This window comes from Oncorhynchus nerka, linkage group LG18 (assembly GCF_034236695.1).
Source record: "Oncorhynchus nerka isolate Pitt River linkage group LG18, Oner_Uvic_2.0, whole genome shotgun sequence".
Lineage (NCBI taxonomy): Eukaryota > Metazoa > Chordata > Actinopteri > Salmoniformes > Salmonidae > Oncorhynchus > Oncorhynchus nerka.
The window spans coordinates 69,086,712-69,109,463 of record NC_088413.1 but is presented as its reverse complement, the minus strand read 5'-3'; the positions used below and the strand labels follow the sequence as shown (position 1 = coordinate 69,109,463).

Sequence of the window (22,752 nt, the reverse complement as noted above, 5' to 3'; positions counted from 1 at the left end):
TTGGGGTCAAAACGGTTGGTAGGAAGTCTCATGGTCTGACAAACACCGCTCTAGCTCTGCCACCTTTCACCACAGATGCGGAAGTGCGACACTGGTGGATGCAGTGGATTGAGACGCATCCAACGCAAAAACATATCTCTGGAGATTCACTACCATTCAAAAGTTTGGGTTCACTTAGAAATGTCCTTGTTTTTAGAAAGAAAGGCACTTTTTTTGTCCATTAAAATACATTAAATTGATCATAAATACAGTGTAGACATTGTTAATGTTGTAAATGAGTATTGTAGCTGGAAACAGTTGATTTTATGGGAATATCTACATAGGCGTACAGAGGCCCATTATCAGCAACAATCACTCCTGTGTTCCAATGGCAAGCTGTGTTAGCTAATCCAAGTTGATCATTTTAAAAGACTAATGGATCATTAGAAAACCATTTTGCAATTATGTTAGCACAGCTGAAAACTGTTGTACTGATTCAAGAAGCAATAAAACGGGCCTTTTTTAGACTAGTTGAGTATCTGGAGCATTAGCATTTGTGGGTTCGACTACAGAAATTGCCAAGAAACTGAAGATCTCGTACAGCACTGTGTACTACTCCCTTCACAGAACAGCGCAAACTAGCTCTAACCAGAATAGAAAGAGGAGTGGGAGACCCCAGTGCACAACTGAGCAAGAGGACAAGTACGTTAGAGTGTCTATTTTGAGAAACAGACGCCTCACAAGTCCTCAACTGGCAGCTTCATTAAATAGTACCCGCAAAAAATTGTCTGAACGTCAACAGTGAAGAGGTGTTCTTTTGCCCATCTTAATCTTTTATTTTTATTGGCCAGTCTGAGATAGGGATTTTTCTTTGCAACTCTGCCTAGAAGGCCAACATCGCGGAGTCTCCTATTCACTGTTGACATTGAGACTGGTGTTGACCCCAAACTTTTGAACAGTAGTGTATCTAGCTTAAACTGATGAATTATGATGGGGATTGTTTTGTTATGTAATTTATATTACAAGATAACATTTAAGCAAAATTAAACAAAATCCTAGAGACCACTTTCCTTCTGTTATTAACATTAGTCATGAAACTGAACCAACCACCATCATAGTGTAGATATCAGCATTGCTTATTTCTTTCGAATCTAAGACATTTGGAGAGAGGAAATTGATTTGTTTATGTAATTTTGCAATCGACTCTAGGAGGTTATCTACATGATGCAAGCATTGTTTTGTTCTACAGTGAGTGGAGGCAGCAGACCCGAGACTGGATATGATGGTTCAGACCAGATGTCTGGGATTGGATCTGTAGCTGAATCTCTGCTGAGGCTAGTGGGTAGGATGTTACAGTTCTTCCCTGAGAATACAGTTTTATCTAAATACAAATAAAGTGTTGACTGCCTTTATCATTCACCAAGCAAGAAAAAGTAATGGATTGTAGTGTACTTAAGCCTAATCTAAGTATTATACTTCTCTTGTTGTGATGTTGTCCAGTACCTGGAGATGACATATCTGATACCCAGTCTCTGAGAAGCTCTGTGTACAGCTCCCAGACATCAGAACCAGTATGTGAGCACAACTCTGGATCAAAGAGTTCTAGAGAAAAATCCAGCTTGGATGTCATGAGGTAGGCACTGTTGTCTGAGGCTCCGCTTCTCCCTCACAAAACATTTTCTATAATAATCAGATCTACTGAGGATGTAACAAGCTGTACAAATTCACACATTATTGCACATACACACTAGTAGCATGTCAATGTACACTACCGGTGAGAAGTTTTAGAAGACCTACTCATTCAAGGGTTTTTCTTTATTTTTACTATTTTCTACATTTTAGAATAATAGCGAAGACTTAAACTATGAAATAACATATGTAGTAACAAAAAGCATTAAACAAATCAAAATATATTTTATATTTGAGATTCTTCACATAGCCACACTTTGCCTTGATGACAGCTTTGCACACTCTTGGCATTCTCTCAACCAGCTTCACCTGGAATACTTTAACAACAGTCTTGAAGGAGTTCCCATATACACTGAGCACTTGTTGGCTGCTTTTCCTTCACGCTGTGGTCCGACTCATCCCAAACCATCTCAATTTGGTTGAGGTCGGGGGATTGTGGAGGCCAGGTCATTTGATGCAGCACTCCATCACTCTCCTTCTTGGTCAAATAGCCCTTCCACAGCCTGGAGGTGTGTTGGGTCATTGTCCTGTTGAAAAACAAATGATAGTCCCACTAAGCACAAACCAGATGGGATGGTGTATCACTGCACTATGCTGTGGTAGCCATGTGGGTTAAGTGTGCCTTGAATTCTAAATAAATCACTGACAGTGTCACCAGCAAAGCACCCCCACACCATCACACCTCCTCCTCCATGCTTTATGGTGGGAAAAACACATGCGAATATCATCCGTTCACCCGCACCATGTCTCACAAAGACACGGCGGTTGGAACCAAAAATCGCCAATTTGGACTCATCAGACCAAAGGACAAATTTCCTCCAGTCTAATGTCCATTGCTCGTGTTTCTTGGCCCAAGCATGTCTTTTCTTCTAATCGGTGTCCTTTAGTAGCGGTTTCTTTGCAGCATTTCAACCATGAAGGCCTGATTCACACAGTCTCCTCTGAACAGTTGATGTTGAGATGTGTCTGTTACTTGAACTCTGTGAAGCATTTATTTGGGCTGCAATTTCTGAGGTTGGTAACTCTAATGAACTTATCCTCTGCAGCAGAGGTAACTCGGGGTCTTCCTTCCCTGTGGGTGTCCTCATGAGAGCCAGTTTCATCATAGCGCTGATGGTTTTTGTTACTGCACTTGAAGACACTTTCAAACTTCTTGAAATGTTCCTTATTGACTGACCTTCATGTCTTAAAGTAATGATGGACTGTCGTTTCTCTTTGCTTACTTGAGCTGCTCTTGCCATAATATGGACTGGGTCTTTTACCAAATAGGGCTATCTTCTGTATACCTCCCCTTACCTTTTCATCACATCTGATTGGCTCAAACACATCAAGAAGGAAATAAATTCCACAAATTAACTTTAGAAGGCAAACCTGTGAATTTAAATGCGTTCCAGGTGACTACTTCATGAAGCTGGTTGAGAGAATGGCAAGAGTGTGCAAAGCTGTCATCAATGCAACGGGTGTCTATTTGAAGAATCTCAAATATAAAATATTTTAATTGGCTTAACACTTTTTTGGTTACTACATGATTCCATATCAGTTATTTCATAGTTTTGACGTCTTCACTATTGTTCGAAAATAGTATAAATAAATAAAAACCTTGGAATGAGAAGGTGTTCTGAAACTTTTGACCGGTAGTGAATATTAACAAAAATGCTGAAAAATGTACTGAAGATGCCAGAGTGGGGAGGTTGACATCAAGGCTACTGTTGCACTAGCGGAAACCTTCAGAGCTTTCTTCATCTCTGTCAGTTTTCCATTGTAGCATGCAACAATGGATACACTCATTCTCTATTTCCCTGCCCTAACTTACCCTGTTATCTGAATATAGTTTTGTACTCAGAAGAATCTTTTGTAGTCAGAAGTATCCATGCATCAGTGATGCATCAAACCATGAATCTGAACACAGCTCTACATCTACACCAGCGGAACGTGTAAGTAGACTAATCCATCATTGCCTCAGTGTTTCAGTTCAACTCTATTAAAGATTCTCAAGACTCACAGTTTGAATATTGTAGGACAGTCAGTATTTTAAAGTACTTAAATGTTTTCTCTCCTCAAATGTTGTGTAAGGTCAAGTTTGTATCCATCAGTTGTGTAAAATTGATCCAGCTATATGCCTCAATAATTAATAATAATAAAATAAGCCACTGTCTTAATTCATAACTACAGAAGTCTATTCCTTTCATATGGTATTCAGGCATGTAGTTGGATCTGCTCAAGTTAATTTATTTTAAAAATGTTTTTATTTAACCCTAACTAGGCTGGGCCAATTGTGTGCCCCCCTATGGGCCTCTCAATCATGGCCGGTTGTGATACAGCCTGGAAACAAACCAAGGTCTGTAGTGACACCTCGAGCACTGAGATGCAGTGCCTTAGACCGCTGCGCCAGTCGGGACCACTCACAACTATCATCATGTTGACATTAGACCACGTTTCAGGTCCTGAGAGCCACTCGGGACCACTCACAACTATCATCATGTTGATATTAGACCACGTTTCAGGTCCTGAGAGCCACTCGGGACCACTCACAACTATCATCATGTTGATATTAGACCACATTTCAGGTGCTGAGAGCCACTCGGGACCACTCACAACTATCATCATGTTGATATTAGACCACGTTTCAGGTCCTGAGAGCCACTCGGGACCACTCACAACTATCATCATGTTGACATTAGACCACGTTTCAGGTCCTGAGAGCCACTCGGGACCACTCACAACTATCATCATGTTGATATTAGACCACGTTTCAGATCTTGAAATATCGGACAAACATTTTGTAGTGAACTATCACAAAGGGTTCATCTGCAGCTGCTACAGGACAGATTTTTTTTTTTACATACTATAAATGAATGATATGTACCCATTGTGTCTTAACGAATATAACTTAGAAAGGCCTCATGAGCTTAGATCTGTAATACTCCATCAGAACCCAAAATATAAGCTTGTTTTACTCCAATGTTTATAAACAAAATAAATGTAAACAAACACTGTATAGCCTCAAAGCATGGTTGAAACAATCATTTTGATATCATGGATGGTCAGTCCTTGCATCCATAGCTCTGTCTATGAATTAAAGAGTGGTTACATTTCTCCAGCCTCGTCCCTTAGCTTTTTACCGAAACAGTGGTGGGGAAAGAGATTTGTTATTTCAACTGCAGATTGCGCCTTTAAGAGGACTGCAGGGCAGATCGAAGGTTGTCTAGTTGTTTCTATAAGACTGCTGATTTGGAGTTTTCAATCTGCATTTCAGACACTTGCTGTTGTGACAAAATTAACACCTGAAACATCCAAAGGATTTACAGAAACGTCATGCAGGTAACAATGTATTGCTGATAACATTCATATATTTGATTCAGAGAATTTGTGTTAATTATTGTAACTAATAATTGTCCTATGTGCTCCAGGCTCCAGTGCTCCCATGCAGGTCTGTTCCAGTGCAGTTTGACAGGGCTGGTGTTTCTGATGAAGAGGGAGGGGGAAGTGCTGTACAGAACTGTCCAATGGGATGAGAATCTCCTGCACTCCACAGGCCAGCCTCCTGCTGGACCGCTGTTCAGTATTGAGTGTCTTCAGGGGTCTGTCTGTCAGCTACATCTCCCACACTGTGAGATTCTCTCTGGTGAGTTACACACCACTCACAACTATCAGCATGATGAGCAATACAACAGCCAATACAACAGTGGATGAGTAAGATATATTTGTTTTGCAGGAGAGGGTCTTGATTCCCTGTCTGTGGCCCATGTTACTGGTGACAGTGTGGAGGTTTTACCACCACTGAGGGTGACTGACACACACGTAGTGGTGAACATCACAGACCTCTCCTTATGGGGCCTGGTCAGAATGTTAATACCCTTCCTCTCGATCAAGGGACAGGTGTTGCCTTTCCTCCAATCATTCGGCCATCCTCAGTCAGTTCTGAATGTAATCGTTCTGCCATCGAATGTGCCCCTTAATGAGGTACAGTCCAAATCCATGCGCTAACCAAAACATGTCTTGTCATGTATTTTAGAACTGCAGTGCTTACCTAAAAATGTATGCAAAAAATAATGAAATCATAAAAAAATACAATGTTTTTATACAGTTGAAGTGGGAAGTTTACATACACTTAGGTTGGAGTCATTAAAACTCGTTTTTCAACCACTCCATAAATTTCTTGTTAACAAACTATAGTTTTGGCAAGTCGGTTAGGACATCTACTTTGTGCATGACAAAAGTCATTTTTCCAATAATTGTTTTCAGACAGATTATTTCACTTATAATTCACTGTGTCACAATTCCAGGGGGTCAATAGTTTACATACACTAAGTGGACTGTGCATTTAAACTGTTTGGAAAATTCCAGAAATTGATGTCATGGCTTTAGAAGCTTCTGATAGGCTAATTGACATAATTTGAGTCAATTGGAGGTGTACCCGTGGATATATTTCAAGGCCTACCTTCAAACTCAGTGCCTCTTTGCTTGACATCATAGGAAACTCAAAAGAAATCAGCCAAGACCTCAGAAAAAAAATTGTAGACCTCCACAAGTCTGGTTCATCCCTGGGATCAATTTCCAAATGCATGAAGGTACCACGTTCATCTGTACAAACAATAGTACGCAAGTATAAACACCATGGGGCCACGCAGCTGTCATACCGCTCAGGAAGGAGATGCGTTCTGTCTCCTAGAGATGAACGTACTTTGGTGCGAAAAGTGCAAATCAATCTCAGAACAACAGCAAAGGACCTTGTGAAGATGCTGGAGGAAACCGGTACAAATGTATCTATATCCACAGTAAAAATGAGTCCTATATCGACATAACCTGAAAGGCCGCTCAGCAAGGAAGAAGCCACTGCTCCAAAACCGCCATACAAAAGCCAGACTACGGTTTGCAACTGCACATGGGGACAAAAATCCTACTTTTTGTAGAAATGTCCTCTGGTCTGATGAAACAAAAATAGAAATGTTTAGCCATAATGACCATCGTTATGTTTGGAGGAAAAAGGGGGAGGCTTGCAAGCCGAAGAACACATCCCAACCGTGAAGCATAGTGGTGGCAGCATCATGTTGTGGGGGTGCTTTGCTGCAGGAGGGACTGGTGCACTTCACAAAATAGATGGCATCATGAGGATGGAAAATTGTATGGATATATTGAAGCAACATCTCAAGATATCAGTCAGGAAGTTAAAGCTTGGTCACAAATGGGTCTTCCAAATGGACAATGACCCCAAGCATACTTCCAAAGTTGTGGCAAAATGGCTTAAGGACAACAAAGTCAAGATATTGGAGTGGCCATCACAAAGCCCTGACCTCAATCCTATAGAAAATGTGTGGTCAGAACTGAAAAGGCATGTGCGAGCAAGGAGGCCTACAAACGTGACTCATTTACACCAGCTCTGTCAGGAGGAATGGGCCAAAATTCACCCAACTTATTGTGGGAAGCTTGTGGAAGGCTACTCAAAACTTTTGACCCATGTTAAACTATTTAAAGGAAATGCTATCAAATACTAATTGAGTGTGTGTAAACCCACTGGGAATGTGATGAAAGAAATAAAAGCTGAAATAAATCATTCTATCAATCAATCAATCAATCAATCAAATGTATTTATAAAGCCCTTTTTACATCAGCCGATGTCACAAAGTGCTATACAGAAACCTAGCCTCAAACCCCAAATGTAGATGCACGGTGGCTCGGAAAAACTAGAACCAAGGAAGAAACCTAGAGATGAACCAGGTTCTGGTGGGCAAAACATTTTAGTGGTCCCCCTCGTAATAGCGGAGAGAAATTTAAGCTAAATTAATTTCCTGCAATTTTGCACATTTTGCCATGGGCTGGAGATGCATTTTATTCCATGCAATTCTACTCATTTTTCAAAGGGTCAGAGAGAATAATTTTTCAGTTTTACTGCTAATTTCCTGCAATTCTACCCATTTTGCCATGACTTATACAATGTTTATGATATCTGAATGAGAGGGACGATCAAAATCAATGGGGGCCTCCTAGAGGTCAGGGCACCTGGGTATATGCCCTGCGTGAACGGTCGGTATTCGGCCATGATTACTACAAGTTTTGATAGCTGGATAGACTCATTTAACAGTCTAAAAATTGTTAGCTGACATGGCTGATTGAGTGACTGTCAGTGACTGACAGAAGAGAAATTGCTGATGCACAACCACATTTCGAACTTGCACCTTGTGTATTCTACTATTTTAACTCTCAACAGTAAGTTGCTTGGGGTTTATGCCTGCGGCCAACCCTATGTACACTGATAACTAAACATTGTCCATTCATGCTAATAATTACCTCACGTTGCTGAGGTGTCACATAACCTATAAGTTGTATAGACGCCTTGTTCTGTACAAGGCACTCCCAAACTGTGGTACGCGCAATGCCGTCGGGGGTACGCCAAATAAAAATGTGATTCACATTTTTTTTTTTTTTACGTACAATTCTCACAGTCCATTTATATTTTCCAACGGAGCTATACATTTGGGTGAGGTTTTTTTTCTCTCGCCTGAGTGGCCTCGTTTCACTGCCAAATGTTTTATTAAACCCTCTAGTGTTCCGCGAAATAACACAATGTGAAATACAGGGAGCCTGGTCAAATAATTCACATCCAATCACATTAACCGTTACTCTCTCGCGGGAATTCCACTAACGGTCCATATGTAGCCAAAAGTAGCTGCTGCTCATTCCGTTTGCTCGAAAATTGATAAATGGTTTAAAAAAGTAAGGCCTACGTCCATAGAGACTCATACCAGCTCTACTGGTAGTACTGCTACTACCTGCAGTACTACACCTGCACTTGTTGACAACACAAGTTGTTCTGCTTCCACGAGCACATCCTATGCTAGCATCAGTAATTCTGCATTTGTTGTTAGCCCAGCTAGCATGCACACTGACAGTTGTGAATCTGATGCAGCTGAAGAGCTACTGCCCCCTTACCCGGGAAAGCACTGAACAACAGACAGGGACTTGGGCCATCGAAGAGGCACAAATATGATGAGAACTACATTGAAACCCCACCTCTTTCAGGAATACCTAGGATAGGATAAAGTAATCCTTCTCACCCCCCTTAAAAGACCTAGATGCACTATTGTAAAGTGGCTGTTCCACTGGATGTCATAAGGTGAAAGCACCAATTTGTAAGTCGCTCTGGATAAGAGCGTCTGCTAAATGACTTAAATGTAATGTAAATGTGATTTGGGGTTCACTTATATTGGGAGTAGTGTCTTTCCTCAAAAGTACTATCTCACAACTCGATGAAACCTTCACTCTTGCTCAGACATTTAGAAACAAAACATGCCAATTTCAAAAATAAGCCACAGGAGTTTTTTTTTGCGAGAATTAAGATGACTTTCGAGTAGTAAGACATGTATAAAAAGCAACAGATACCATTAATAAGAAGGGGCTAGAAGCATATTATATGGTGAGCTACCGAGTGGCTAGGACAGGCAAGCCCCATACTATTGTGGAGGACTTACTTCTTCCTGCTGCCGCAGTTATGGCTGGGACAATACTGGGGGAAAAGACAGGAGATGTTATGAAACAATTACTGCTTCGCATATCAAATCAAATCACATCAAATGTATTTATATAGCCCTTCGTACATCAGCTGATATCTCAAAGTGCTGTACAGAAACCCAGCCTAAAACCCCAAACAGCAAGCAATGCAGGTGTAGAAGCACGTGGCTAGGGAAAAACTCCCTAGAAAGGCCAAAACCTAGGAAGAAACCTAGAGAGGAACCAGGCTATGAGGGGTGGCCAGTCCTCTTCTGGCTGTGCCGGGTGGAGATTATAACAGAACATGGCCAAGATGTTCAAATGTTCATAAATGACCAGCATGGTCGAATAATAATAAGCAGAACAGTTGAAACTGGAGCAGCAGCACGGCCAGGTGGACTGGGGACAGCAAGGAGTCATCATGTCAGGTAGTCCTGGGGCATGGTCCTAGGGCTCAGGTCCTCCGAGAGAGAGAAAGAGAGAGAGAAGGAGAGAATTAGAGAACGCACAGGACACCGAATTGGACAGGAGAAGTACTCCAGATATAACAAACTGACCCTAGCCCCCCGACACATAAACTACTGCAGCATAAATACTGGAGGCTGAGACAGGAGGGGTCAGGAGACACTGTGGCCCCATCCGAGGACACCCCCGGACAGGGCCAAACAGGAAGGATATAACCCCACCCACTTTGCCAAAGCACAGCCCCCACACCACTAGAGGGATATCTTCAACCACCAACTTACCATCCTGAGACAAGGCTGAGTATAGCCCACAAAGATCTCCGCCATGGCACAACCCAAGGGGGGGCGCCAACCCAGACAGGATGACCACATCAGTGAATCAACCCACTCAGGTGACGCACCCCTTCCAGGGACGGCATGAGAGAGCCCCAGTAAGCCAGTGACTCAGCCCCTGTAATAGGGTTAGAGGCAGAGAATCCCAGTGGAAAGAGGGGAACCGGCCAGGCAGAGACAGCAAGGGCGGTTCGTTGCTCCAGAGCCTTTCCGTTCACCTTCCCACTCCTGGGCCAGACTACACTCAATCATATGACCCACTGAAGAGATGAGTCTTCATTAAAGACTTAAAGGTTGAGACCGAGTTTGCGTCTCTGACATGGGTAGGCAGACCGTTCCATAAAAATGGAGCTCTATAGGAGAAAGCCCTGCCTCCAGCTGTTTGCTTAGAAATTCTAGGGACAATTAGGAGGCCTGCGTCTTGTGACCGTAGCGTACGTGTAGCAAATCAGAGAGATAGGTAGGAGCAAGCCCATTTAATGCTTTGTAGGTTAGCTTTAAAACCTTGAAATCAGCCCTTGCTTTGACAGGAAGCCAGTGTAGGGAGGCTAGCACTGGAGTAATATGATCAAATTTTTTGGTTCTAGTCAGGATTCTAGCAGCCGTATTTAGCACTAACTGAAGTTTATTTAGTGCTTTATCCGGGTAGCCGGAAAGTAGAGCATTGCAGTAGTCTAACCTAGAAGTGACAAAAGCATGGATTAATTTTTCCGCATCATTTTTCTGCATCATTTTTGCATACAAGCCAGTGAATTCTATGCGTTACAGCTGGACGAATCAACAGACGTGGCGGACCAGGCACAGCTCCTGGTATATGTCCGTTACGTTTATGGGGGGTCAATTAAGGAAGACATCCTCTTCTGCAAACCACTGGAAACCAGGACAGCAGGAGAGGATTAAAAAAAAAATATATATATATTTTTTTTTGTTGAATTTTTCATGGTATCCAATTGTTTTTAGTAGCTACTATCTTGTCTCATCGCTACACCTCCCATACGGGCTCAGGAGAGACAAAGGTTGAAAGTCATGCGTCCTCCGATACACAACCCAACCAAGCCGCACTGCTTCTTAACACAGCGCGCATCCAACCCGGAAGACAGCCGCACCAATGTGTCAGAGGAATGAGACAAGGATTTCCCTACCGGCCAAACCCTCGCGACAGAGCCTGGGCGTGAACTCAGAGTCTCTGGTGGCACAGCTGGCATTGCAGTACAGCACCCTTAACCACTGCACCACCCGGGAGGCCTCTTTTTTAAATACTGGACAGCTTTGTGGCATCAAATGGACTTTGGTGGTCAAGATGTGTTGGTATCTGTACTCATGGCGCAAAGCCATGACAGGGAGACATAGTGGAGTGGTAAGGCACGTGCAAGCACTTGGGTACACTGCAGCATCCACCGAGAGGCTCTTGCTGCCAAAGGAATGCCTGGCAGCTTTTGGACACTACAGTGAAAATGGTTAACTTTGTTAAAGCAAGGCCCCTGAACTCTCATGTATTTTCTGCACTATGCAATGATATAGGCAGCAACCGTGTAACGCTTTTACAACATACAGAGTGTGCTGGTTATCAAGGGGCAAAGTATTGACACGTTTCTTTACTGACCATAATTTTCACTTGTCTGACCGCTTGCATATGATGACGAGTTTTTCAAATGACAGGCCTATCTGGGTGATGTTTTTTCTCACCTGAATGATCTGAATATAGGATTACAGGGACTCTCTGCAACTATATTCAAGGACAAAATTGAGGCTATGATTTAAGAAGTTGGAGCTCTTCTCTGTCTGCATTAACAAGGGAAACACACAGGTCTTTCCATCGTTGTAGGATTTTTTTGTGTGCAAGTTAACTCAAGCTTACGGACAATGTCAAATGTGATATAGCGAAGCACCTGGGTGAGTTGGGTGCACAATTACGCAGGTACTTTCCTGAAACGAATGACACAAACAGCTGGATTCATTATCCCTTTCATGCCCTGCCTCTAGTCCACTTACCGATATCTGAACAAAAGAGCCTCATCGAAATTGCAACAAGCGGTTCTGTGAAAATTTTATTTAATCAGAAGCCACTGCCAGATTTCTGGATTGGGCTGCCTTGGTAAATCTCACTGTAAAGACACTGATGCCCTTTGCAACCACGTATCTATGTGAGAGTGGATTCTCTGCCCTCACTAGCATGAAAACTAAATACAGGCACAGACTGTGTGTGGAAAATGATTTAAGACTGAGACTCTCCAATACAATCCAACATTAGAGTTATGTGCATCCTATCAAGCACATCCTTCTCATTAACCTGTGGTGAGTTATTCACCATTTTCGATGAGCAAATAAAGTTTTATATGTAAGCTGGCTAAATAAAGAGCAAAACTATTGATTAGCATTATATTATTATTTGTGCCCTGGTCCTATAAGAGCTCTTTGTCACTTCCCACATGTCGGGTTGTGACAAAAACTCACACTCATTCTTACGTTTAATAAATGTATTGTATAGTGTGCGTGTGGCAGGCTTACAATGATGGCAAAAAAAAAACATTTGAGAGTGAGCTGACCCTGGTGCTCGAGGGGGTACGCAGCTGGAGGTTGAATGTTTGAAGGGGTACGGGACTCTAAAAGGTTTGAGAACCACAGTTCTATACAACTCTGTTAGTGGTTATTGCTCCTCTCCTAATATAGGAAACACACCAGAGCAACGGATGTCTGAGTGCCTTTGAGTAGAATACGTTTTAACACAGCAGCGACACCAAGCGATAGGACAGTCACACGCTGCTTTTTAGCTGTTCATCATTGTGGTGTGTCTGATATACAAGGAAAAGGTTTGATAACAGCACAAGTATAATTTACAATGTAGTCTAATCTACTGTCACTTTGTGTTTCAGCGTATTCAGATTTACTGGGACTATGGTCCAAACTACCACCCCACCTTTCAGGTGTTCCTGAACCCAGACACAGAACATGTAGAGCTGAGACTTCTGGAAAGAGGGGCTGATGGAGATAAGGTGTGGGCAGGACGTGTCCTTCTGCCAGGTAAAACTATACAATTATTATTTAAATTAAAACCTTAAAATACCTGAGCCACAATGTCCACAGTACTGCTGGTTCGTCTTTTCTCACTGGTTGGCTACCATTGAGATTTCTCTAACATTGTGTTCAGTGGGCACAACAGGACAAAACATACTTGGAAACTTGAACTTGTCCAATAAGGAACACTCATTTTTTGTTTTCCAGTAAAACATGGTAAAGGTGCCCAATATCTAAATTAGTTCTAAGATGAAAGATGAAATCCAGCTGTGTTTGGGACCTCAAGGTCTGTATATGTATATCTGTTTTCTTGAATCCCATCCAACCACCATTCCTACCTTACTGTGGACTCATCTGTGATGTGTTTGGATTAGTGATGTTAGAAGGGATTTTCTCCTGCTGCACCGTGCTTGTAAACACTGGTGTTGCACAGCATACATAATTATATACAGAGGTTCATGTCTTTGTTTTCGCGACTCCCAGGTGCTGTGTTAGTGGGAAGGGATCAGGCAGAGAACAGTCACAGTGATCCTGCAGAGAAGCAACTGCATTCTGTACGAAAGGACTTTGTGGATCGTGTGTCAAAGTCGGTTGTTGACGATCTGCTGGATTGACTTCTGCAACAAAAAGTGATTAATAACCATGAAATGGAGACAGTAAAAGTGATCCCTGAGAGGGCAGAGAAGGCCCGGGAAGTCATTGACATGGTGCTGAGGAAAGGAGACGTTTCATGTTTAATAATGAAAACCCTTCTGATTGAACTGGACCCCTTCTTATGCAAAACGCTTGGCTTCCACTGAAACATGATTGGAGTATGATGCATTGATGAGCATGGCCAATGACGTCTACATTCAACAATACAATTGATCTGTAGTTTGCATATTGAGCTAAATCTATTTAGATTTTTTTGGAATTAGCGTATTAGGCTGATCACTTCTCTATCATTCAACATAACCTCAATATACAATGTATTGGGCTTTCTTCAATAAGCCCAACATGATGGATTTCAGGTTACAGTGAATCGTGTATATAGTGTCAAGTTGAATCATTATAAATTCACAGATGAATTGCACTTTTTCTATTTTTGAATAAGAATTTGTTCTTAACTGACTTGCCTGGCTAAATAAAGGTATAATAAATGAATAAAATTAATAGTCCTTAAATGGTAAAAATAAATGCGGCAGTCGATGCCTCTCCTTGTTCGGGTGGCGGTCGACGTCACCGATCTTCTAGCCATCATTGATCCATTTTCCATTGGTTTTGTCTTGTCTTCCTACACACCTGGTTCCAATCCCATTCATTACCTGTTGTGTATTTAACCCTCTGTTTCCCATCATCTCTTCCTACACACCTGGTTCCAATCCCATTCATTACCTGTTGTGTATTTAACCCTCTGTTTCCCATCATGTCTTTGTCAGAGATTGTTTTATGTTCAGTTTCGTGTTGTTTGTATTTGGTGCACGACGGGTCCTCGTACCCAATTTGTTTCATTTGTATCTATGGTTTTGGGGTTATGTTTTGTTTTATAAAATTACTCCATTTTACCAAGTTTAATTCTCCTGCGCCTGACTTCCCTGCCACCTATACACACGATTATGACAATGAGACAGTAATTCATAGTTCATAGCACATAACAAATACTGTACTTTGGAAATTGATTTTGTTTTTGCCACAACTTCATGTGCAGACTCATAAACCACTGCTTAGTTGAATAATTCCCTTGTCGTGATGTTTTCGTTATGTTCCGTAGCGACTAGGCATATCTCACAACTAGTCTCTGGGAACCTCTGAAGACGCCTCCCTGTTATTAGGATCAGTATCTGTAGGCCAGTTTACGTTTACACCAATAAGGCCTAGAATGACTTACTGCTGGGATTGCATGAGATAGGCACAGGCTATGATTCTCCCCTGAAAATAATGTCATAATCATATCTATTGAGGAAGTAACAAACTGTAAATATTCAGCTCCCACCCTACCATGTCAAAATGTCAGTTTGATACTATGTGTACAACAATGGATACACTAAATCTCCATCTCACTAACCTAACCTTGCTCACTGAACATAGACAGAAGACTCTGAATCTGTCCACAGCTCTACTTCCACATCAGAGGTAAGCAGATCATGGTGACCATATTACTGTGGTAGTAATTAAACATGGATTAAACTCTGTTAAAGAATCACAATATTGACAGTTTAAATATTGTAGAATGCTAAATACTTAAAGTGATAGTTCACTTCAAAATGTAAGTTTGTCAGAAGTTTTCCGACTTGAAATGGTATCTAATGTCAAGTCCACATCCTTCAGTTGTGTACATCCAGCAACATACCTAAATCCTAAATCAATGAATAAGTTATAGTATATTTTTCAAGAACACTGCTGATTTTATCATGTGTTCTTTCTGCTTTCAGGACCCTTGCTGTTGTGACAAAATTGACACCTGAAATGTCCACAGAATTTACAGACACTTTGTGCAGGTGAGAATGTATTTCTGATAGCATATATTGTGACTATTCATGTTGTATGTGTGATTATTGTCTTGTGCCCTCCAGGCTCCAGTGCTCCCATGCAGGTCTGTTCCAGTGCATTTTGACAGGGCTGGTGTTTCTGATGAAGAGGGAGGGGGAAGTGCTGTACAGAACTGTCCAATGGGATGAGAATCTCCTGCACTCCACAGGCCAGCCTCCTGCAGGACCGCTGTTCAGTATTGAGTGTCTTCAGGGGTCTGTCTGTCAGCTACATCTCCCACACTGTGAGATTCTCTCTGGTGAGTTACACACCACTCACAACTATCAGCATGATGAGCAATACAACAGCCAATACAACAGTGGATGAGTAAGATATATTTATTTTGCAGGAGAGGGTCTTGATTCCCTGTCTGTGGCCCATGTTACTGGTGACAGTGTGGAGGTTTTACCACCACTGAGGGTGACTGACACACACGTAGTGGTGAACATCACAGACCTCTCCGTATGGGGCCTGGTCAGAGTGTTTATACCCTTCCTCTCCAATCATTCGGCCATCCTCAGTCAGTTCTGAATGTAATCGTCCTGCCATCAAATGTGCCCCTTAATGAGGTACAGTCCAAATCCATGCGCTAACCAGAACATGTCTTGTCATGTATTTTAGAACTGTTGTGCTTACCTAAAGAAGTCTGCAAAAATAACTAAATATTTTTTTATACTTGGCCTTCCTTTAGGCAGGAAATGGCCTGAGAGGGGCTGATGGAGATGAGGTGTGGGCAGGACGTGTCCTTCTGCAAGGTAAAACCATACAATTCTTCTATTATTTCACTCAGGCGGTAGTAGGTAAACTCCATTAAAAATAAATAAATGTGCAACTGAATGCCCAACTGAATATGGTTGAGGTATCTAATATCTGAATGAATCCCTGATTCAATGGGAAGGATGCGATCCAGCGGGGGTTTGGACCTCAACGCCTGTATTTGAGCAGAGGGTCTCTAAATCTAACCAACCACCATTCCGACCTTACTGTGGCCTTACAGTATCTGTAATGTGAATTAGCTGGTGGTGGAATTGTAGAAGGGTTCGCTGCTGCACCCCTAACGTAAATACTGGTTTGGCAGTGTTTATTCAGACCTAGGTCAAACACATATGTGAAATACTTGAGCTGTGCTTGATTTAGTTTGCGTAGATAACTGTATTATACACAGCTGAATGTCTTTTTTTTCTTCTATTGGACAGACTTCTGCAACAGAAAGTCTGCAGTAAACTTGAAATGGAGAAAGGGAAGGTGATTCTTGAGAGGGCAGTGGAGGCACATGAAGTCATTGACAATCCTGTCCAATAATGAAAAGCCTTCTGGTTGAACTGGACCCCTTTGTTTTCCACTGAAACATGTTGGAGTATGAGGCATTGATGAGCATGGCCAATGATGTCTGTGTTCAATGATACAATTGGTCTGTAGTTTGCATATTGAGTGAAATCTATTGCCAATTCACCTTATTAACACTGCGTCCATTAATCATTTAACAACGTTCATTTTACAACGTTAAAATGTTCTAACGTGATAAGATGTTGAAACCAATGCAAAAACCTTTGTAAAGTGTGACCTGTAGATAAAACAAATGATTCACACCTACACATGATTTGGGATAGTGAGAAGAACAATGCAATCACATTGTCATTGTCATGTGTGCTGATATGAACTGATATGTCAATGTATTATTTACCTGCACTAGCTGTCTATGTTAGAACATTAAGATGTGAATAAGGTCTATCCCGTAGTCACATCATATTCTGTTTGACATGAACATCCCCTCCATGATTTGTTACGACGCAATTTAACTTTCATTCATTTCATTTTGTATTTTTCACCTTTATTTAACCAGGTAGTCCAGTTGAGAACAAGTTCTCATTTACAACTGCGACCTGGCAAAGATAAAGCAAAGCAGTGCGACATAAACAACAACACAGACTCACACATGGAATAAACAAACATACAGTCAATAATACAATAGAAAAAGAGTCTATGCTAATAATAGCTAATCATTTTGATTGGGTATAGTATTTTAGTCAAATACAAAAATGAATTTATTTTTGTTAACATGATATGGTGCTTTATTTGAATTTGTATCAACGATATTTTCAATGATTAGATTGTCGTCGATTGATCATCTCTTAATTAATTTTGTTACATTTTTCTCTCAAAACTACAATAAAGAGGATAAGATAAAACATTTCCTGAGGAGAAGCTTATGACAATAGGTGAAGAGAACATGGACATGTACAGGAGATGAATGCATGTAGATTTACTGTACATCTGTCCAAACCTAACACATCTTTTTCTTCTTGTTGCATATCCTTTTACACAGATTATGCAACTATGACCCCTGGTGTCCATCGTATGTCACTACTCCTCTATTAGGCTTGTTCCTTTCAATCTGTAGTATATATACATTGGTCTATAGACTACTCAACTGCAGTTCACTTGTTATCTCATCCGGTCATTGGATTAATTAATTAAATCATTTTTTAAGTGGTCAAGCACTATTACGTGGAATTCCCCTATTGTTATAGGACACCTAGTTTGGGGACCACCGATTTAGAATTGGCACTTGGAACTGGCTTAATCTACACAAGTTAACCATCTTTTTGAGGGACCAGTCAGCAACATTCCAGGGACCAATACCAGTCCATGTACCAGGGGTTGAAGACCACTGAATGAAGATTGCACTTCACTTGGAATTGGTGGCAGTTGGACTAACCTCTACCTTTGTGAAGTGCAGGGATTTCTATCAGCCAGGGATGGGACGAAGCCTAGCTGTCTGTCAGGGTTAACCTACTACAGGTATTACATGTGCAGCTCTGTTAATAACAGACTCTAACCCAAGGATAGAGACACTCATTAATAACATTTTACTGCAGCAGGCTAAATCAGGGCCAAACAGAGTGTTTCTTGGTAGTCTTAAACAAATCTAGCCTACCTGGTTACTTTGAAACAAAAGTATACACCTCCCACACATGGTTATGGACTTAAAAACAAGAAGACAACTGTACTGAGTCAGATATAGAGTTGAAATCTATTACATTTTGAGTTTGTATTCCAATATTACACTTTACAGACATCACAGAAGACTGAAATATAGAAACACCAGATTTTTGGTGGTATTTCTATTTTTATTATGTTTGTTAATGATTTAAAACATTAATAACATTCCACCCATGAGGCCACTAAAGGGCGATTGGGTCATTTTACTGTTACTGAGAATGTCATTACAGCATTCTAACAAAGATAGGTTTGTTGAGTTCATTAGTTAAGTGTTTACACACACACACACACACACACACACACACACACACACACACACACACACACACACACACACACACACACACACACACACACACACACACACACACACACACACACACACACACACACAATCCACTGTAACCATCTGTAACACACCCTTATGTCTGCATCAGCCCTGCAGGGTTAGAGGCCTGGCTCATGTTCAAGTCATACTCATGTTTCTCTCTGTCTGTTGCCTCGCGCCAAGTGAATGCGTTGTCCTGACATTTCTATCCAAACCTTTTTCACTTCAGATTAGCACAACATGGCGGTGGCATTAAATCTAATCCCTTATAAAGGTCCTATGTACCAGAGGAATTTCAGGCCAGTTTGACAGGAGTTAATTAGATGACAGTGCAGGAACAGTAAAACATATTATTAAATCAAAATTTAAAAAATCGAATCACATTTTATTTGTCACATTCGCCGAACACAACCCAGTACGCACTACACTCTGTAGTGTCTTGCGGTCTGAGGCGGAGCAGTTGCCATACCTGGCTGTGATGCAACCAGTCAGGATGCTCTCGATGATGCAACTGTAGAAGTGTTTGAGGATCCGAAGACCCATGCCAAATCTTTTCAGTCTCCTGAGGAGGAATAGGCATTGTCGTGTCCTCTTCATGACTGTCTTGGTGTGTTTGGACCATGGTAGTTTGTTGGTGAAGAGGACACCAAGGAACTGGAAGCTCTCAGACCTGCTCCACTACAGCCCCGTCGATGACAATGGGGACGCGCTCAATGGGAGGAGAAAAAAGAAAGCAGTTGAACTTGATAAGTCATCAAAAAGTCACACAAGTTGTTTGTTTGTCTAAACACAATCAATATGAAAGGTCAAAGGTCATCTTCCTGGTTCATTATTAGGGCCTGGGGTTCTTCCTTGTTCCATGGACTCTAGTCTAGTTCCTAGTTTTTCAGAGGATTGGGAAAATGATGATGCAATATGGACAAGGCTATGTCGCATTTTAGGAATTCTTCCTAGTAATTCTGCCTCGTCCTAAAATTCCCAGGGATTGTGGAAAAAATTCCCAAACTGACATAATGCCATGAGACATGGGCTGTTGATAGTTTTGTACGGGATAACACCTGACTTCACTGAAACATTTAGTCTGTTGAGAACCAAGTGACACCTCGTCCTCACTCGGTCTAAACCACACTATTATGTTAAGGGATGAGTGGTTAGGGCCTCTATAAAAGCCCTTAATGAGGATGTGATTTAGCTCTCTGCCCTTTTGACAGTTGCTTTCTTCACTGTGTTACACCCAAATGGGAGGCAATAGACAGAGAGAAAAGGATAGATAACATTTGGAGAGCTGTTGTGGTTCCTTTCTCTCTATGTGTAGATGACAGTAATCAACCTGCTGAGTTTGGCTGTGGTACAACAGAAACTTAGCTAGGCTTGTTCCTACCTGCCCAGAGAGCCTATGCTGACTGGATCTAGTGTGTTCTCTCTCTCCTGCATCCCGCCCCTCTCCAGACACACTCACACACACACTCTCCAGACACGCTCACACGCTCACACATACACGCATGCAAACGAACAAGGAAGTACAAACATGCATCTGTGATCAGGCCTCCAGTGTGTGTGTGTGTGTGTGTGTGTGTGTGTGTGTGTGTGGGGGGGTTAATGGGGTTAATGGTATTGGGGGGGTACATTGTGGGACAGGGAACAACCAAAGTCCCCATCCTCTATCACACCCTCTCAGTGAAGGACTGCTTCTGGCAACAACAACAAAAAATGTCTCTCTCCTTGTCGGCTTCTGCTGCTGTTACCTTTCATTCACCTCAGCCCAGACTCTGTGGCGTTGACTGACTGACTGACCAAAGTGTGATTCCCATTGAGACTTGTAGACCTGGGAATGGTTCTCTTCTTGATTTGATTGGCATGTGATCCCCACAATGAAAGTGGATGTAAAGCAGAGGTAAAGTCTGTAAAGTAACTTTGGAAGCAGGAAACATGTTGATTGCAGACATATTAGACTTCATTAATTGGTTCGACGATTTATGTTTCAGCTGTAAACTAAACAGGCTTCAATGGTTCTTAAAATGGTTTCTGAGAAAACAGTCACAGAGTGAATCTGCATAGGACTCTCTGAAAGCAAAAGAGAAATGTTGCAACACCTACACCAACAGTTGGAGATTGGAATCCCAGGCCAATCACAGTCAAAAGTAAGAGAATGACTTCCTCTTAAGATAATTTCAGGTTTCCTCACAAATACATGCACAGCACACACACACAAATGTATTTGACAAAACGTGATTCGTGTGAAAAAGAGGGCTAACCGGACGAGACAGGGTGAACGTGTTTGGTGGCCTCCCACGCTTACCTGACACAAACTTCCCCGAACACGAACATTCCCTAACACAAACATTCCTTTACACAAACCTTCCCTAACACAAACCTTCCTGAACACAAACCTTCCTGAACACAAACCTTCCCTAACACAAACCTTCCTGAACACAAACCTTCCTGAACACAATCCTTTCCAAACACAAACATTCCCTAACACAAACCTCACCTCAGTAAAGCATTTTTGTATTAATATATACAGTACCAGTCATAAGTTTGTACACATCTACTCATTCAAGGGTGTTTCTTTATTTTTACTATTTTCTACATTGTAGAATAATAGTGAAGACCTCAAAACTATGAAATAACACATATGGAATCATGTAGTAACCAAAAAAGTGTTGAACAAATCAAAATATAGTTGTGATGTTAGATTCTTTGAAGTAGCCACCCTTTTCCTTGATGACAGCCTTGCACACTCTTGGCATTCTCTCAACCAGCTTCACCTGGAATTATTTTCCAACAGTCTTGAAGGAGTTCCCACATATGCTGAGCACTTGTTGGCTGCTTTTCCTTCACTTTGCTGTCCAACTCATCCCAAATCATCTAAATTGAGTGAGGTTGGGTGATTGTGGAGGCCAGATCATCTGATGCAGCACTCCATCACTGGTCAAATAGCCCGTACATAGCCTGGATGTGTGTTTTGGGTCATTTTAATGTTGAAAAACAAATGATAGTCCCACTATGCGCAAACCAGATGGGATGGCATATCGCTGCAGAATGCTGGGGTAGCCATGCTGGTTAAGTGTGCCTTGAATTCTAAATAAATCACAGACTGTGTCACCAGCAAAGCACACCCCCACCATCACACCTCCTCCTCCATACTTCACGGTGGCAACCACACATGCAGACATCATCCGTTCACCTACTCGTTGTCTCACAAAGACATGGCAGTTGGAACCAAAATCTCAAATTTGGACTCTCATTAATCTCATTAAAGGACAGATTTCCACCGGTCTACTGTCCATTGCTCGTGTTTCTTGGTCCAAACACGTCTTTTCTTCTTATTGGTGTCCTTTAGAAGTGGTTTCTTTGCAGCAATCGACCATGAAGGCCTGATTCACGCAGTCTCCTCTGAACAGTTGATGTTGAGATGTGTATGTTACTTGAACTCTGTGAAGCATTTATTTGGGCTGCAATTTCTGAGGCTGGTAACTCTAATGAACTTATCCTCTGCAGCAGAGGTAACTCGGGGTCTTCCTTTCCTGTGGCGGTCCTCATGAGAGTCAGTTTCATCATAGTGCTTGATGGTGTTTGCGACTGCACTTGAAGAAACTTTCAAAGTTCTTGAAATGTTCCGTATTGACTGACCTTTATGTCTTAAAGTAATGATGGACTGTCGTTTCTCTTTGCTTATTTGAGCTGTTCTTTACATAGCATGGACTTGGTCTTTTACCAAGCAGGTTCATCTTCTGTATACCACCTCTACCTTGTTAAAAACACAACTGACAGGCTCAAATGCATTAAGAAGGAATTAAATTACACAAATTATCTTTTAACAAGGCCCATCTGTTAATTGTTATGCATTCCAGGTGACTACCTCATGAAGCTTGTTGAGAGAAAGTCAAGAGTGTGCAAAGCTGTCATCAAGGCTAAGGGTGGCTACACAAACATAAAATATGT

General features: G+C 41.7%; 1 protein-coding gene and 1 long non-coding RNA gene across 3 annotated transcripts; both read left to right on the top strand.

Moving 5' to 3' along the window:
* The first annotated feature begins 1,234 nt into the window (after positions 1-1,234).
* LOC135561916 (uncharacterized) lies at positions 1,235-4,788 on the top strand. The gene is made up of 3 exons (XR_010459793.1): positions 1,235-1,321; positions 1,480-1,612; positions 3,500-4,788. It is a non-coding gene; the product is annotated as an uncharacterized LOC135561916 (long non-coding RNA).
* Positions 4,789-5,090: 302 nt separating this feature from the next.
* Positions 5,091-17,539, top strand: LOC135561915 (NACHT, LRR and PYD domains-containing protein 1-like). Of its 2 annotated transcripts, XM_065004303.1 has the most exons (8): positions 5,091-5,293; positions 12,827-12,974; positions 13,452-15,080; positions 15,380-15,445; positions 15,521-15,735; positions 15,826-16,045; positions 16,168-16,231; positions 16,673-17,539. In XM_065004303.1, the coding sequence occupies exons 1-3, from the start codon at positions 5,180-5,182 to the stop codon at positions 13,580-13,582; spliced, it is 393 nt and encodes a 130-aa protein (XP_064860375.1). In that variant the 5' UTR covers positions 5,091-5,179; the 3' UTR covers positions 13,583-15,080; positions 15,380-15,445; positions 15,521-15,735; positions 15,826-16,045; positions 16,168-16,231; positions 16,673-17,539. The 2 variants fall into 2 exon arrangements, with proteins under 2 accessions (XP_064860375.1, XP_064860374.1); XM_065004302.1 differs by lacking the exons at positions 5,091-5,293; positions 12,827-12,974 and having other exon boundaries at positions 13,583-15,080.
* The last annotated feature ends 5,213 nt before the right edge of the window (positions 17,540-22,752 follow it).

Coding starts and splice junctions, on each gene's coding strand:
- LOC135561915 (XM_065004302.1), top strand. CDS start 14,947: ATGTCAAAATGTCAGTTTGATACTATGTGTACAACAATGGATACACTA. Junction 15,081..15,379: donor GCTCTACTTCCACATCAGAG/GTAAGCAGATCA, acceptor TTCTGCTTTCAG/GACCCTTGCTGTTGTGACAA. Junction 15,736..15,825: donor ACACTGTGAGATTCTCTCTG/GTGAGTTACACA, acceptor TTTATTTTGCAG/GAGAGGGTCTTGATTCCCTG.